Consider the following 16,481-nt stretch of genomic DNA (forward strand, 5'->3'; position numbering starts at 1 on the left):
TGCGAATCGGTTCGAAATTCTGAATGTGGGCGGCCCTGTGTGAACGCAGTGGCAGTGTGAGCCGCTGCTCGTTTAAAACCTCAAGCGGTAAAGCCCAAGATACGGTTTCTTTTTCTTCATTTCGACTGGAGGAAGCCTCTGAGTTGCATCTGAACTGGGTCTTTGGCTCATTTTTCGTTCATATTAACTTAATTTACGTTTCCTGGTGCCAATCTGAACACACAGGAGAATTGCTTCCGCCGACATTTCAGGTGATTTGATAATGGTCCGAGTTTACAGAGTCTCTTTGCTGTTTTTCACTCTGATCTGCACCGCTGTGACTGCAGAAGATGAGCTGCTGCAGCTCCCTCGGCGGATGGGTGTTAATGAAGCGGGAATCGTGTCCATGAACTGCACCAGCGCCGTTGTGACGAACATGGTGCGTTGGTACAGGCAGCAGCCAAATCAGCCACCCCAGCATCTTGTGCTGGCCACAAGAGAAACCGATCAACCCGCCAGGATCACTGCCTCAATCGGGGGAGAAAACAAACTCAGTGTCCTGACTGTGAGAGAAGCCCGAGTTACAGACACTGCCACCTATCTCTGCGCCGTGAGGCACAGTGTTAGAAGTAGATGGAGAGCTCGTACAGAAACCTACACCGAGTGGGAGCACTGCTCGACTGTGCTCGGAGAATCGGCGTTGTGATTGGCGCAGTAATCCCGCGCTCCTCATTGTAGCCTGTGAAATAGAACAGAGAACTTACAGTGCAGAAGGAGGCCATTCGACCCATCGAGTCTGCACCGGCTCTTGGAAAGAGCACCCTACCCAAGGTCAACACCGCCACCCTATCCCCATCACCCAGTACCCCCACCCAACACTAAGGGCAATAATGTATTCGTTTTCTACCAACGGTGTCTAAACTAACAATATACTCTGAACAAATAGACAATGTGCACCGGCTGTGGTCAAAGTGACGCAGAAACGGAGAGAGAAGATTGAGAAAGGACTGCACATTAATTCAGATAGACAGGGAAGCTCACAAAAAGGCTGAATGTGAGTGAACACAACATACTTTGATTTATGAAATTAATTTTCAGCATGGATCCTAGTTAGAAGTAATTAATATAATTATTCTGTGCCTGCTCAATTGTTTTTGTTTAGTGTTGTGTTTTGTTATTTTATTAATGGCTCTGAGACCCCCCCAGGCTGTCGACTCGTTTCTGTGTATCAGTGCGAGCGCGCCCTCTGCTGATCAGTAACTGGATCTCTCAGTGTGGGTTTTTTGTACGAGACCCCCTCGACCTGCAGCAGTGTGAGCTCCATGGCACAGAAATACACCGCGCTGTCGGATAGACGAGCACTGGCGGTAGTTAAAGTGACCGTTTTGTTTCCGTCGTGCCAAACAGCAGAAAATCTTTCTGGTAAATCTTCAGATGTATATCCCGTGCTATATATAATGAATAAATAACTGAGTGCTTCTGCGGGAGACTGCATGTGCCAGAGCAGATTTCGAGAACCAGCTGCCGAGTAACTGCAGTCCAATGTGACGGTCTGTTCTTCCAGAACGGTTAATTCAGGGGGATTCTGGGTCACTGCATATCTGCCATTGGTTCCTGCAACACATTACAGAATCTGTTAAATGTCTGTAAGAAAACCCTGGCGACAGACACTGACTATTAAAATACAGACTCACTGGGTAACAAGACCAAGAGGATAAGTGAAGAACATCGGGAGAGCATGGTTCCTGCTTTGGAATTTCACAGAAGTCACAGCAGTTTTAAAGTATATGAACACTTATAGTCTAACATGAGAAAAGTAAATGCAGATCATGGGCAGGCTTCATTTATTGGGAAACTGAGGGGCGGTGTCCAATGGCATGATTGGCGGACTTTGCGCAGATCCAGTACCTCAGTCACCGGTGACAATATCCGCATCAGAAGGGGGTTCAGTGCGCTTCGATTGCGAATATACAGACCCGACTATGTACCACATGCTCTGGCAGCACAGCCGCCGAAATTGATCATCATTAACATATTGGCGATGAAGAAAGAGATCTCAGGACGATATCTGGCGGCTGCCAACAAGTCTAAATAAAATGGTTATCTCAATATAAACGCGCTCAGTGTGGAGGACGGGGTCTATTGCTGGACATTCAGCACAGTGTCACATAGCAGCTAAACCAGGGACAAAAACCTCAAGAGTTTTTAAAATTCCACTAATGTTGTGTTCCTGCCCTTGACCGATTCTCCATGTCCTCGAACTTCTCCTGCCATTTCTTCCCTCCACATTCACCGCCAGGCCCAATATCTCGTCCTTATTCTCTGAGGCCTTCTGCCTCACCTCCCGGATTGCCGCCCCTTGGGCCTTCTGGGTCTCAATCAGCTTGTCGATCGAAGCCTTCATCGGCTAAAGCAGCTCTGCTTCAAATTCCGTGAAGCAGCGCTTGAGAAACACCTGCTGCTCTTGCGCCCACTGCACCCACGCTGCCTGGTCTCCACCCGCCGCCATCTTGGCTTTCCTCCCTTGCACTTTTCGCTGCACCAAAATTACTTTTTTCACCGTTCCACTCCTGGTCCAATCCATACAGTGCCGGGGAAATCGTACTGTCACCTTCCCACACTGGGAACCGTCGAACAAATGCCGCTGGGGCCCCTCAAAAGAGCCCAAAAGTCCGTTTCTGGCGGGAGCTGCCGAACGTGCGACTTAGCTCCGCATAGCCGCAACCGGAGGTCAACCCGCGTATTAGTCAGGTTGATGGTACTGTCTACCTATGTGACAGGAAGTATTCCTGTATTAGTGTGTGTGTCTGTGGTTCTGTGTATGAGAATGTGGTTGTGTGTCTGCAGAATATCTGTGCTGCTTCTAATCAGCTGCAACACAAACTTCCTCTCTCTGAGCAAATGATGTTGGTTCACTGAGAATCCCATCCAGTGATTTGAAAAGTGCCGCTCAGAGATTCATAAAATTGTAGGAGGCCATTCGGCCCAGCACTTCACCAACAACCCTTTGAAAGACCAACTTAACTAGGCCCAATCCCCTGCACTATTCCTGCAACCCCGCCCTAAGGGGCAATTTAGCATAGCCAATCCACCTAACCTGCACATCATTGGACTATGGACAGAAACCAGAGCACTCTGTTGGAGGAAACTCACGCAGATAAGGGGGGGGAAACAATTCAAGGAGACTGTCACCTCCAGCCACAGAGATCACCATCCCCCTGATGTGGGTCCAGTAAACTGTTCCCACCTGATCCAGGGTCACATGCCTTTTCTGTCTATTTAGCTGATGCATTATATCTAAACTGCTGCTTCTTAATCAACTGCTTTATATTCACCTATGATTTCAACCCCCTTTTTGGATAATCTGTGACTCCCGGACACTTGTCCGTTAGAGTAGCGGAAGGTCTGAGAACTGAAATAATGCAGAGTAATGATGAGGTGTGTATTTCTATCCCCACTTTTCTTTGAAATCTCCCCCTAAACCACAAAGAGTCAAAAAGGTTCTTTAAGTGGTGTACAAGGAGTTTCACTCCTTAAGGCAGACTTTTAGGTGCTATTCAGGGTCAAACTAATATTTCAAGTTATTCCTGGTATAACCTATATCTACAAAGAAGTAAAAGATCTTGCTTCTGGAGTGCCGTTCGAGTTGATCAGACCTTCGTGACCCCCTTGACAATCTCTCTTCTTATCTGTGGGTGTTCTCAGTAGTTTTGATTCTCTGTTCGGCTCCTCAGTACTGCAGTCCCCATGCACTAAAGTAGCTGTAAAAGCTCATGCTGGCAATTAGCGATTCAGGGTATTTATTACCCTTCTAGCAGCCTTACTGTTTACATGGCCTTCTCCTGAAGTAATATCTTCTGCTTATTGATTTATATATTTTGTCCATTTCTTAACACATGTTTAATTCTGCTGAAGCGTAAGTACACCTCTTTTTAATGTGGTGTTAACATGACCTTAGCTTGTCAGACTTTTACTTAAAGAGTGATACATCTGACCTTAGCTTGTCAGAACACTGGCAGGGAAGCTTCCTGCTAATTATTTTGTTGTATTTCAGTTTTTTAACCCCTTATCATTTTTAAGCATTGCACTTTGTCATATTCCTTTCAAATGTTTCAAATGACATTCTTTCTATTTTACTATTTTACAAAAGTGTTGGTTGCTTTTTGGGAAGAAATTGTACCATAGCAAAGGCAACTGTCATCTCCAGATTTCCACTTTTAACTGGTGTCATTAAGTTTCTATCTTTCACAAATAAACATTATTTCAAGTAATTCAAATTTAAGACTCTGGCAATTCCAATCAATTGCTTGCTAAAATAATTACCTTCTATCAAAGGGACTTGTTCCCTTTATGTAACTTAAAACTTAACTTTGCTAGAATGTCTCTAACTTTAAGAAAGGTATTGGGTTACAGCACGAGTTGTTGTGAGGTGTCATCTCAAAGCCTGTGTGATAATAACTGTCTGCAGTCTGAAACCTTTTGCTGCTGTTAACCCTTTGAGAAACTTCTGCTTTAACTTCTCTATATCATTTTTAAGCATTGCATTTTCTCATATTCCTTTGGGTTGATCATCAGACCTTCATATTTCAAATGACATTCTTCCCATTTTAATTTACAAGTGTTAGTGTGGATCAGTGGTTACATTCTTATCTCTAAAGTCAGCAGGTTGTGGGTTCAAATCCACCTCCAGAAAGTGCATCAAGGTAGATAGATCCCCGGGACCTGATGAAATGTATCCCAGGATGTTGTGGGAGGCTAGGGAGGAAATTGCGGGTCCCCTAACAGAGATATTTGAATCATCGGCAGCCACAGGTGAGGTGCCTGAAGATTGGAGAGTAGCGAATGTTGTGCCCTTGTTTAAGAAGGGCAGCAGGGAAAAGCCTGGGAACTACAGACCGGTGAGCCTAACGTCTGTAGTAGGTAAGTTGCTAGAAGGTATTCTGAGAGACAGGATCTACAAGCATTTAGAGAGGCAAGGTCTGATTCGGGGCAGTCAGCGTGGCTTTGTGCGTGGAAAATCATGTCTCACAAATTTGATTGAGTTTTTTGAGGGGGTGACCAAGAAGGTAGATGAGGGCAGTGCAGTAGACGTTGTCTACATGGGCTTTAGCAAAGCCTTTGACAAGGTACCGCATGGTAGGTTGTTGCAGAAGGTTAAAGCTCACGGGATCTAGGGTGAGGTTGCCAATTGGATTCAAAATTGGCTGGACGACAGAAGACAGAGGGTGGTTGTAGAGGGTTGTTTTTCAAACTGGAGGCCTGTGACCAGTGGTGTGCCTCAGGGATCGGTGCTGGGTCCACTGTTATTTGTGATTTATATTAATGATTTGGATGAGAATTTGGGAGGCATGGTTAGTAAGTTTGCAGATGACACCAAGATTGGTGGCACAGTGGATAGTGAAGAAGGTTATCTAGGATTGCAACGGGATCTTGATCAATTAGGCCAGTGGGCCGACGAATGGCAGATGGAGTTTAATTTAGATAAATGTGAGGTGATGTATTTTGGCAGATCAAATCAGGCCAGGACATACTCAGTTAATGGTATGGCGTTGGGGAGAGTTATAGAACAAAGAGATCTAGGAGTACAGGTTCATAGCTCCTTGAAGGTGGAGTCGCAGGTGGACAGGGTGGTGAAGAAGGCATTCGGCATGCTTGGTTTCATTGGTCAGAACATTGAATACAGGAGTTGGGACGTCTTGTTGAAGTTGTACAAGACATTGGTACGGCCACACTTGGAATACTGTGTGCAGTTCTGGTCACCCTATTATAGAAAGGATATTATTAAACTAGAAATAGTGCAGAAAAGATTTACTAGGATGTTACCGGGACTTGATGGTTTGAGTTATAAGGAGAGGCTGGATAGACTGGGACTTTTTTTCCCTGGAGCGTAGGAGGCTTAGGGGTGATCTTATAGAGGTCTATAAAATAATGAGGGGCATAGATAAAGTAGATAGTCAACATCTTTTCCCAAATGTAGGGGAGTCTAAAACTAGAGTGCATAGGTTTAAGGTGAGAGGGGAGAGATTCAGAAGGGCCCAGAGGGGCAATTTCTTCACTCAGAGGGTAGTGAGTGTCTGGAATGTGCTGCCAGAGGTAGTAGTAGAGGCGGGTACAATTGTGTCTTTTAAAAAGCATTTAGATAGTTACATGGGGTAAGATGGGTATAGAGGGTTATGGGCCAAGTGCGGGCAACTGGGACTAGCTTAAATGGTAAAAACTGGGCGGCATGGACTGGTTGGGCCGAAGGGCCTGTTTCCATGCTGTAAACTTCTATGATTCTATGATTCTAAACATGAGCATCAAATCCAGGTTGATGATCTGATGCAATCCTGAGGGAGCACTGCACTGTCAGAGGTCCCGTCTTCCAGATCAGACCTTCAACTCTGGCCCGATCTGCCCTCAGTTGGGTGTAAAAGTTCCCATGATGTTATTCCAAAGAGCAGGGGAGTTCGCCCTGGTTTACTGCTTAATATTCATCCCTCAACAAACATCACTGAACAGATTCTCTGGTCACAGTCACATTTCTGTTTGTGGGATCTTGGTGGATTGGCTGTGCTAAATTGCCCCTTAGTGTCCAAAGGAGAAGTGGGGTTACAGGGAGAGGGCGGGGGAAATGCACCTGGGTGGGGTGCTCTTTTGTAGTGTTGGTGGAAACTCGATGGCCAAATAGCCTCCTTCTGCACTGTAGGGATTCTTCGATGCTGCCAGACCTGTTGAGTTAATTTAGCATTTTCTGCTTTTATTCTATATTACACACCCTTTTAATCCACTGATTATATTTATTGAACCACTGTACCATCGACTACCAGGAACAGTGTGTTGATGCTTCAGCTATTCTGGCCTTGGGTGACTGTGTGGAGTTTGCACATTCTCCCCGTGGTGTCTGTGTGGGTTCCCTCCAGCTGTCCCAGTTTGTACTCGCTGTCCAAAGATGTGCAGGTTAGGTGGATTGGCCATGCTAAATTGCCCCTTAGTGTCCCAAAAAAAGTTAGGTGGAGTTACTGGGTTACGGTGATTGGGTTTAAGTTGGGTGCTCTTTCCAAGGGCCAGTGCAGGATCGATGGGCCGAATGGCCTCCTTCTCCACTGTAAATTCTATGATTCTGTATAATTTTTTCTCTCAGTCGGATCCAATGGGTCTGTCTTGTAGTATTTCCCTGATGGGAGCACAGTGGTTAGCACTGTTGCTTCACCACGCCAGGTCCCGTGTTCAAATCCCACTTGGGTCACTGTCTGTTCGGATTCTCCCCGTGTCTGCGTGGGTTTCCTCCCACAAGTCCGCAAAGACGTACTTGTTAGGTGAATTGGACAGTCTGAATTCTCCCTGTGTACCTGAACATGCACCAGAGTGTAGCGACTAGGGGCTTTTCACAGTAACTTCATTGCAGAGTTAATGTCAGCCTATTTGTGACAATAATAATAATCTTTATGTGTTTGGTATATTAAGGAGCAGGTAGAACTTCCTTGATTCGGCCTGTTGTCCCCTCAGATATTCCATCTGTTTTTGGTTAATGTGTCTGGAGTCTTTCAGTTCTTCCAGTCCATCTCCAATTCTCCTTCCTGTCTCAGGTATATGAGTCAAGGGATCTTAGCACTGTGTTTCATGTTGTTTAGCTGTCTGTCTCCAGCAGGTATTGTTGTCTCTCGATAATGACTGTGCTGCTACCCTTGCTTCTGGTCTTATGAACATATCCGTGTTGGATCCAAGCTCCCGGATTGTCTGTCTTTCTCTCCGGGTAAGATTCTGTTTGTCTCTTGTATTTCAACAGGGCAGAGACCTGATTGGAGGGATTCAAACATGGGAGTTCTGGAAAAGATGGGCAAGGATTTGGGAGGTGATAACATGTTTAAAGAGTTTGGAGAGGAGAGGGAGGTTGAAGATGGGGCAGTAATTTGTCAGGATGGCAGGGTTAAGGGTTTGTTTTATTGAGGAGGGGGTGATGATGGCAGATTTGAAGGACAGAGGGACAGTACCTGGAGAGAAATGTTGACAATTTCCATGGACACAGGGTAGTTGGCTGATCAGTAGCTCAGTGGGAAGAGGGTAGATGGAGCAGGAGCTGGGTCTCATGGACAAGATGAGCTCAGAGAGGGCATGAGGGGAGATGGGAGAGAAACTAGAGAAAGATGTGGGTTTAGGGCTCGGGAAAGGATGAAATTTAGAGACAGTTTGGTCCGGTGGGCTCGTGGAAGGGAGGGAAGCAGCAGAGGCGGCTGATCGGATTTACTCAATCTCAGTCACAAAGAAGCTCCACAAGCTCCTCACACGTCTTGTTGGAGGTGAGGATGGAAGAGACGGGAGAGCGAGAGTACTTCAAAAGGAACTAACTTGTGTCAGAGATATTAAAAAGCTTCAACACACTGCGTATTTAATACAAATCTAATTTATTTGACTTTTAGCCAGAATATTAGCACCTGTAAATGGGCTGGAGTTTGTTATCAGCAGAAAGAGACCCAAATGAACATGGTTCAGTCCTGAATGTGAGGAACAGCAAAATTCAATCACTGCACAGAGATCAAAGAACAATACAGCACAGGAACAGGCCCTTCGGCCCTCCAAGTTTGTACCGGTCATGATACCAACCTTGGCCAAAACCCTTCTGCAATATCCCTCTGTATCCATGTGTTTGTCAAGATGATTTTTGAAAGCCGTTAATCTGGCCTCGTTGGTGTGTCAGCAGGTGGGATGAAGCGGTAAATCCCTTCCCACAATTGGAGCAGGTGAACGGTCACTCTCCAGTGTGAACTCGCTGGTGCCTCTGCCGGATGGATGACTGAGTGAATTCCTTCCCACACCAGGAGCAGGCAAATGGTTTTTCCCCAGTGTGAATTCGCTGGTGATTCTGCAGGATGGCTGACTCAGTGAATCTCTTCCCACACTGGGAGCAGATGAATGGCCTCTCCCCAGTGTGAACTCGCTGGTGTGTCAGCAGGTTGGATGACTGAGTGAATTCCTTCCCACACTGGGAGCAGATGAACGGCATCTCCCCAGTGTGAACTCGCTTGTGTTTCATCAGGTTGGATGACTGAGTGAATTCCTTCCCACACTGGGAGCAGATGAACGGCCTCTCCCCAGTGTGACTTCGCTGATGTACAGTGAGGTGAGATGATCGTCTGAACCCAGTCCCGCAGTGAGAGCACCTGAATGGTTTCTCGTCAGTGTGAACACGTTGATGGAGCATCAGTGCCCCAGAACTTTTATAGCTCTTCCCACAGTCAGGACATTGAAAAGGTTTCTGATCAGTGTGAACTCGCTGGTGCTTCTGCAGGGCCGATGACAGAGTGAATCCCTTCCCACACTCAGAGCAGGTGAATGGTCTCTCCCCAGTGTGAATTCGCTGGTGTTTCCGCAGGTCGGATGACTGAATGAATCCCTTCCCACACCAGGAGCAGGTGAATGGTCTCTCCCCAGTGTGAAACTGCTGGTGTGCCTGCAGGCCGGATGACCGAGTGAATCCCTTCCCACACTTGGAGCAGGTGAATGGTCTCTCCCCAGTGTGACTGCGTCGATGAATTTCCAGCCTGGATGGGTAAGTGAATTCTTTCCCACATTCCGCACATTTCCACGGTTTCTCCTCAGTGTGACTGCGTTTGTGGCTTGTGAGGCCCGATGATCGAGTGAATCCTCGTCCACACACACAACACGTGTACGGTTTCTCCCCACTGCGAACAATGCTTTTTCCTTCCATGTTCAAAGTACGATGATATTCAGGATATGATAAATTGAGGACTCTGTCAGATCCTGATGTGATGCTTGGTTTGAGTTTCCGGACTTTGAAGCCTCTCCTTTGAACACCCTGTGAAACGGTTCAAAACAGAAAATAGGGAGTGAGAGAGAACCCACAAAAACACAAAGGCAGGTTGTGAAATTGAGCTGAATGAATCTGGTCATTTGTGGGGCCAGTACTGGGAAAAAGTGGCCATGAAAACTGCGGGATTGTCATAAAAACCCAACTGGCCTCTTTGGGAGGAGAGAGAAAGAGGTGAAGAGGGATTTTGTATCTCTACAAGACATATTGACGAGAGTAGTTGGCAAAGCAAATTCGATCTTGAGCTTCATAATTAGAAATATTGATACCGAAACAGGGAAGCTAGGCTTCCGGTGGCACGGTGATTAGCACTGCTGCCTCACAGCGCCAGGGACTCGGGTTCAATTCCGGCCTTGGTGACTGTGTGTGTGGAGTTTGCACTTTCTCCCCGTGTCTGCGTTGGTTTCCACCCGGTTCTCCAGATTCCCCCCCGCAGATTAGATGGATTGGCCTTGATAAATTGCCCCTTGGTGTCCAGGGATGTGCAGGTGGGGCTATGGGGCGGCACAGTGGTTAGCACTGTTGCCTCACAGCTCCAGGATCACGGATTCAATTCCAGTCTCGGGTGACTGCCTCTCTGAAGTTTACATTTTCTCCCCGTGTCTGCATAGATTTCCTCCGGTGCTCCGGTTTCCTCACACAGTCCAAAGATGTGCAGGTTAGGTGGATTGGCCACGCTAAATTGCCCCAAAGGTTAGTTGGGGTGACTGGGTTACGGGGACAAGGTGGAGGCATGGGCTTAGACCTAAGTAGGGTGCACTTTGCAAGGGCCGGTGCAGACCCCTGGGGCCGAATGTAAATTCTATGATTATGCACTGTAGGAATTCTTATGAATCTTTATAAAGCTCTGGTCACCACGCTTCAGGAAGGATGTGAAGGTTCTTGAAGAAGGTGCAGAGGAGATTTACCAGAATGGTTCCAGCAAAGGAGGTTGAGGGGAGATTTGATTCAGGGACACAAGATTATGCCAGGTTTCCATCGGGTGGACAAAGAAACTGTTTTCATTCACCGATCGTACAAGCAGTCGGGACACAGATTTAAAGTTTTGGTTAAATCCTGGATTGAACCATACAAGATCCTGAGGGGTCTTGACAAGATGGATGTGGAGAGGATGTTTCCTCTTGTGGGAAAATCGAGAACGAGGGCATCGCTGTTGCAAAATAAGGAGTCACCCATTTCTGATGGAGATGAGGATTTTTTTATTCTCGAGGGTTGTAAGAATTTGGAACTCGTGTCCTTAAAAGGCAGTGGAAGCAGAGTCCTTGAATATTGTTAAGGCAGAGCTGGATAGATTCTTGATGAGCAAGGAGGTGAAGGGCCATCAGGGGTAGGCAGGAATGTGGAGTTGAGGTTAGAATGAGATCAGCCGCAATCTTATTGAATGCTGAACAGGCTCGAGGGGCCGAGTGGCCTGTTCCGAGTTTGTATGTAAAAGGTACAGGAGATAGGAGGTGATATCATAGAATTTATCATAGAATTTACAGTGCAGAAGGAGGGCATTCGGCCCATCGAGTCTGCAACGGCTCTTGGAAAGAGCACCCTACGCAACGTCAACACCTCCACCCTATCCCCATAACCCAGTAACCCCACCCAACACCTAGGGCAATTTTGGACACTAAGGGCAATTTATCATGGCCAATCCACCTAACCTGCACATCTTTGGACTGTGGGAGGAAACCGGAGCACCCAGAGGAAACCCACGCATACACGGAGAGGATGTGCAGACTCCGCACAGACAGTGACCCACGCCGGAATCGAACCTGGGACCCTGGAGCTGTGAAGTAATTGTGCTATCCACAATGCTACCGTGCTGCCCCAACATATATGAGATATATATTTTTACACAGCGAGCGTCAATGACCTGAAACTTGCTGCCTATGAGGGAGTTTGAAAATAGACACAACGAATGATTTTATTTTAAAAGGAAATTGGATAGACATCTGAGGGAAATAAACCTGCGAGGATACAGGGATAGAGCAGGAGAATGGGACTCACTGGATTGCTCCAGAGAGCTAGCATGGATTCAATGGGCCGAATTCGACAAGGGCCGAATGGACCTTGTCAAGACCCCTCAGGATCTTGTATGGTTCAATCCAGGTTTTACCCCAAACTTTAAATCTGTGTCCCGACTGCTTGTACGATCAGTGAATGGAAACAGAGTTTCTTTATCCACCCGATTGAAATCTGGCATCATGTCTCTGACTCTGTTGTGAATCTAGCTTTGTAATTTAACCCCGGGGTGTTCAGATATTACTCAGGTAAATCTGTGCTACACTCCCTCCGAGGCCATTCTATCCTTCCTCAGGTTTGTTGCCCAGAACTGAACACAGTTCTCCAGGTTTGGCCGAACCACGGTTTGTGAATCTCGGGGCTTTTCCAGTCACACTGAGACCTGAAATCTTCCCTCACAGACAGAACAGACAAACCTTTTACCTTCCACACCCAGATACTGCTGAAATTCAGTTTCTAATGAATTGAGTGACTCTGTCAGATCGCGATGTGACGTTTGGTTTGCATTTCCCGTCTGTTAAACCTCCACTTCCATTATCCTGTAAATTTACAGAAACCTCACTGTCAGTTTAGGACAGAAATTCACAACATTCTCTCCTCATCAACTTTGATTAAATGTATTCCTGGAGCTTTGATCACATGACCTGCCCCCATCCTCCAGCCATTAATCGGTCAACACATCCATCCTTGTGACACACTGCCTTCCTCGGCCAATTGGGAAGAAAAATGACTCATTACCTTACAGGATAGTTACTGTCCCAACGATTTTCAAGACACCCATGTATGAATCTCACCAACGCAGGGAGCTGAATTGGTGCGAATCCGGGGAGGAGGAGCTCTGGAACAGTAAATATAAATAACTTACCTCGGGACTATACGGCCTAGTCGGCAGGGAGCGGATTTGGCCCGAATCCGGGGAGGAGGAGCTTCAGAAGAGTAAATATAAATAATTTACCTCAGAATAAAGCTGATTGGCTGGTTGGGAATCTGTTCTAAATTTGAGAAACTGGAGTAATTAACTAAGTCGGGGAGTAACGAGGAGATTAGTAACTAGGAGATTGCTGTTTGTATCTATATCAACCATTTGGATGAGAATGTACAAGGCATGATCAGTAAGTTTGCAGATGACACTAAAATAGGTGGTATTGTCGACATTGAGGAAGGTTATCAAAAATTGCAGCAGGCTCTCGATCAGCTGAGAAAGTGGGCCGAGAAATGGCAAATGGAGTTCAATACAGATAAGTGTGAGGAGTTGCATTTCAGAAAGTCAAATCAAGGTCGGACTTTCACAGTGTATAGTAGGGCCTTTGGGTGTATCATGGAATAGAGGGATCTTGGAGCTCAGCTGCATGGTTCTCTAAAGGTAGAGTCACAGGTAGATAGGGCAGCATGGTAGCATAGTGGTTAGCACAGTTGCTTCACAGCTCCAGGGACCCAGGTTTGATTCCCAGCTGGGTCACTGTCTGTGCGGAGTCTGCATGTTCTACCAGTGTCTGTGTGTCTTCTCTGGTTTCCCCCCACAGTCTAAAGATGTGCGGGTTAGGTGGACTGGCCATGCTAAATTGCCCTCAGTGTCCAAAAAAAAGATTAAGTGGGGGTTGCTGGGTTATAGGGATAGGGCAGATAGGTGGGCTTGAGTAGGGTGCTCTTTGTAAGGGCTGGTGCAGGCTCAATGGGCCAAATAGCCTCCTTCTGCACTGTAAATTCTCTGAAGAAGGCTTTTGGCGTGCTGGCCTTCATCAGTCAGGGCATTGAGTATAGAAGTTGGGAAGTTATTTCGCAGTTGTACAGGACATTGGTGAGGTCGCACCTGGAGTATTGTGTTCAGTTTTGGTTGCTTTGCTATAGGAAAGATGTTATTAAACTGGAGAGAGTGCAGAAGAGATTTACAAGGATGTTGCCAGGACTCAAGGGACTGAGTTATATGGAGAGATTGGATAGGCCAGGACCACTTTCTTTGTAGCGTAGGAGACTGAGGGGTGATCTTACAGAGGTGTATAAGTTCATGAGTGGCATGGATAGGGTGAATGCTCTCAGACTTTTTCTCAGGGTTGGGGAATCGAGAACTAGAGGGCATAGCTTTAAGTTCAGAGGGGAAAGAATTAGTGGGAACCTAAGGAGCAACGTTTTTACACAGAGGATGGTACGTATGTGGAATGAGCTGCCGGAGGAAGTGGTTGAGGCAGGGACATTGACAACATTGAAAAGGCATTTGGACAGATACATGGATAGGAAAGGTTCAGAGGGATATGGGCCAAATACAGGCAAATGGGATTGGCTTAGATGAGCTTCTTGGTTGGCATGGACCAGTTAAGGCCGAAGGGCCGGTCTCCATACCATAGATTCTATGAACCCCAAGTCTCTTTGGACACCCACTGTACTTAACCTCCTTCCATTTAGAAAGTACTGAGTTATATCCTTTTTTGGTTCAAAACAGATAACCTCACAGTTGTTTAGATTGTCACAATTGGGCCTATTCACCTCGTCTGTCAATATCTTCTTGCAATTTTATTCTATCATGTATGCTGTCTGAGATGCCACCAAACTTTCATCAGCAACAGTGCAGAAGAGGCCCTTCGGTCCATCGAGTTTGCATCGACACATGATAAACCTGACCCACCTACCTAATCCCATTTGCCAGCACTTGGCTCATAGCCTTCAATGTTATGACGGGCCCGTCTTCATCCAGGTACTTTTTTAGAGGATGTGAGGCAATCCGTCTCTATCACCTTCCTAAGGCAGTGCATGAAATGAAAATCGCTTGTCACAAGTCGGCTTCAATGAAGTTACTGCGAAAAGCCCCTAGTTGCCACATTCCGGCGCCTGTTCGGGCATTCCAGACCATCACCATCCTCTGGGGAAAACGTTTTTCTTCAGTACGTGTGTCAATAAATCGAATCCCCACTCTCTGCTGGATAGCTAATCCTCTATCCAAGCTAATATCTCTCAACCCCGTGGGATTTTACCTTGATTATTACCTTTTGTGTGACACCTTATCAAAGGTATTCTGGGAGTCAAAATACAACGACAGGACCCCATTATCCACCTGGCTTGTTACATAGAATTATAGAATTTACAGTGCAGAAGGAGGCCATTCGGCCCATCGAGTCTGCACCGGCTCCGGAAAGAGCTTGTCCACACACACGTGTCCGGTACCCACCCAAGGTCAACACCTCCACCCTATCCCCATAGCCCAGTTACCCCACCCACCATGAAGGGCAATTTTGGACACTAAGGGCAATTTATCATGGCCAGTCCACCTTACCTGCACATCTTTGGACTGTGGGAGGAAACCGGAGCACCTGGAGGAAACCCACGTACACACAGGGAGGATGTGCAGAATCCGCACAGACAAGGACCCAAGTCGGAATCGAACCTGGGACCCTGGAGCTGTGAAGCAATTGTGCTATCCACAATGCTACCGTGCTGCCCACATCTTCCAAGAAATGAGTCAAACACAATTTACCCTTCACAAAACCACGCTGACTCTGATGGATTGCAGTTTGACCTTCCAAATGTCCAGTTACTACTTCTTCAATCATGGATTCCAACAGTTTCCCAAAACAGGCTTTAAACTAACTAATTTCCTACTTTCTGCCTTTTTGACATAATGTGGAGATGCCAGCGTTGGACTGGGGTGAGCACAGTACGAAGTCTTACAACACCAGGTTAAAGTCCAACAGGTTTGTTTCGATGTCACTAGCATTTTTGACATAATCCAGTGACATTGGAGATTTTCTCAGTGGAGCCTCAGTCACCATCACTGAAACGAACTTTAAATTCCAGATTTTATTAATTTAATGGATTGGAGCTCATGTGCCCAGAACATTTTCCTGTCTCTCTGGGTGACTAATGCAGTGACATTGTCACTGGGTCAGTGTCTCCCTCCTGGTCTCTGTGAGGTTGTTTGTGGAGAGAAGCCGGAAGCGGCGGACAGTGAGAGTGGAGAATGTTCATTGTTACACATTCGGCTCTGGAGCCCCACTGGGGTTTGTAAACCCCACCCAACACTGACCTCTCACCTGACACCTCACAATCCTCGGGCAATGATTGACGGCAACGTGCGACCAATAGGAGAAGAGTGGGCGGGTACGGGGGACCGTTCGGGAGTGACTGGTCCTCCAACCAATCGGAGTGAATGTGGGCAGGACTGGCCGAGTAAGCATGCGCAGTGTGATTAATGGCGACGCAGAAAAGGTTCTTTCTCGGATGCGCAACTCGTGAAGGTGGGAATGGCGGGACGGAGGGAGAGCTGGATCATGCGGGTCGTTAGGCACGCTTCATAAACATGTTATATAAACCGAAAATCCGGAAAAATAAATCACCGGTACCTGGGGATCTGAGCGGGGCCTGGAGCTTTCTCACAGACAGGACTATGCGGCCGCCATCTTTATTTGGTACTGGGAGCGGTGCGCATGCGCCGTCTCAATATTGGGTTCCTCGCAGCAGTGCACATGCGCCCTCGGCACCTTATTTGGATCAGTGACAGCTCATTGCGCACGCGCACCCACCATCTTTATTGGGGCACGAGCAGCAGAGCGCAGGCTCAGTCGCCATCATTGTTGGGGGCAACGTTTTTGAAATGTGTCTTCATGCCAGAATGTACAGCAAACTGCTTCACTCTGAGTTACAAATTCCTATTTATGGGGCAGAATATATGTCCAGGGCTGTGACAATAATTCGA

General features: G+C 46.9%; 1 protein-coding gene across 4 annotated transcripts; it reads right to left on the minus strand.

Annotated features, from left to right (window-relative positions):
- Positions 1-1,042: 1,042 nt before the first annotated feature.
- On the minus strand, positions 1,043-16,220 carry LOC140418830 (uncharacterized). Of its 4 annotated transcripts, XR_011945363.1 has the most exons (4): positions 16,129-16,220; positions 12,221-12,336; positions 8,563-9,775; positions 1,043-1,593 (listed from the first exon to the last, which is right to left on the minus strand). XR_011945363.1 is itself a non-coding variant. In XM_072502455.1 (3 exons), exon 3 carries the CDS (start codon positions 9,665-9,667, stop codon positions 8,708-8,710), a length of 960 nt encoding a protein of 319 aa, XP_072358556.1. In that variant the 5' UTR covers positions 9,668-9,775; positions 12,221-12,336; positions 16,129-16,220; the 3' UTR covers positions 8,347-8,707. The 4 variants fall into 4 exon arrangements, 3 of the variants coding, with proteins under 3 accessions (XP_072358556.1, XP_072358557.1, XP_072358558.1); XM_072502455.1 differs by lacking the exon at positions 1,043-1,593 and having other exon boundaries at positions 8,347-9,775; XM_072502456.1 differs by lacking the exon at positions 1,043-1,593 and having other exon boundaries at positions 8,347-9,775; positions 12,214-12,336.
- Positions 16,221-16,481: the final 261 nt, after the last annotated feature.

This window comes from Scyliorhinus torazame, chromosome 5 (genome assembly GCF_047496885.1).
Source record: "Scyliorhinus torazame isolate Kashiwa2021f chromosome 5, sScyTor2.1, whole genome shotgun sequence".
Lineage (NCBI taxonomy): Eukaryota > Metazoa > Chordata > Chondrichthyes > Carcharhiniformes > Scyliorhinidae > Scyliorhinus > Scyliorhinus torazame.

Coding starts and splice junctions, on each gene's coding strand:
- LOC140418830 (XM_072502455.1), bottom strand. CDS start 9,667: ATGGAAGGAAAAAGCATTGTTCGCAGTGGGGAGAAACCGTACACGTGT.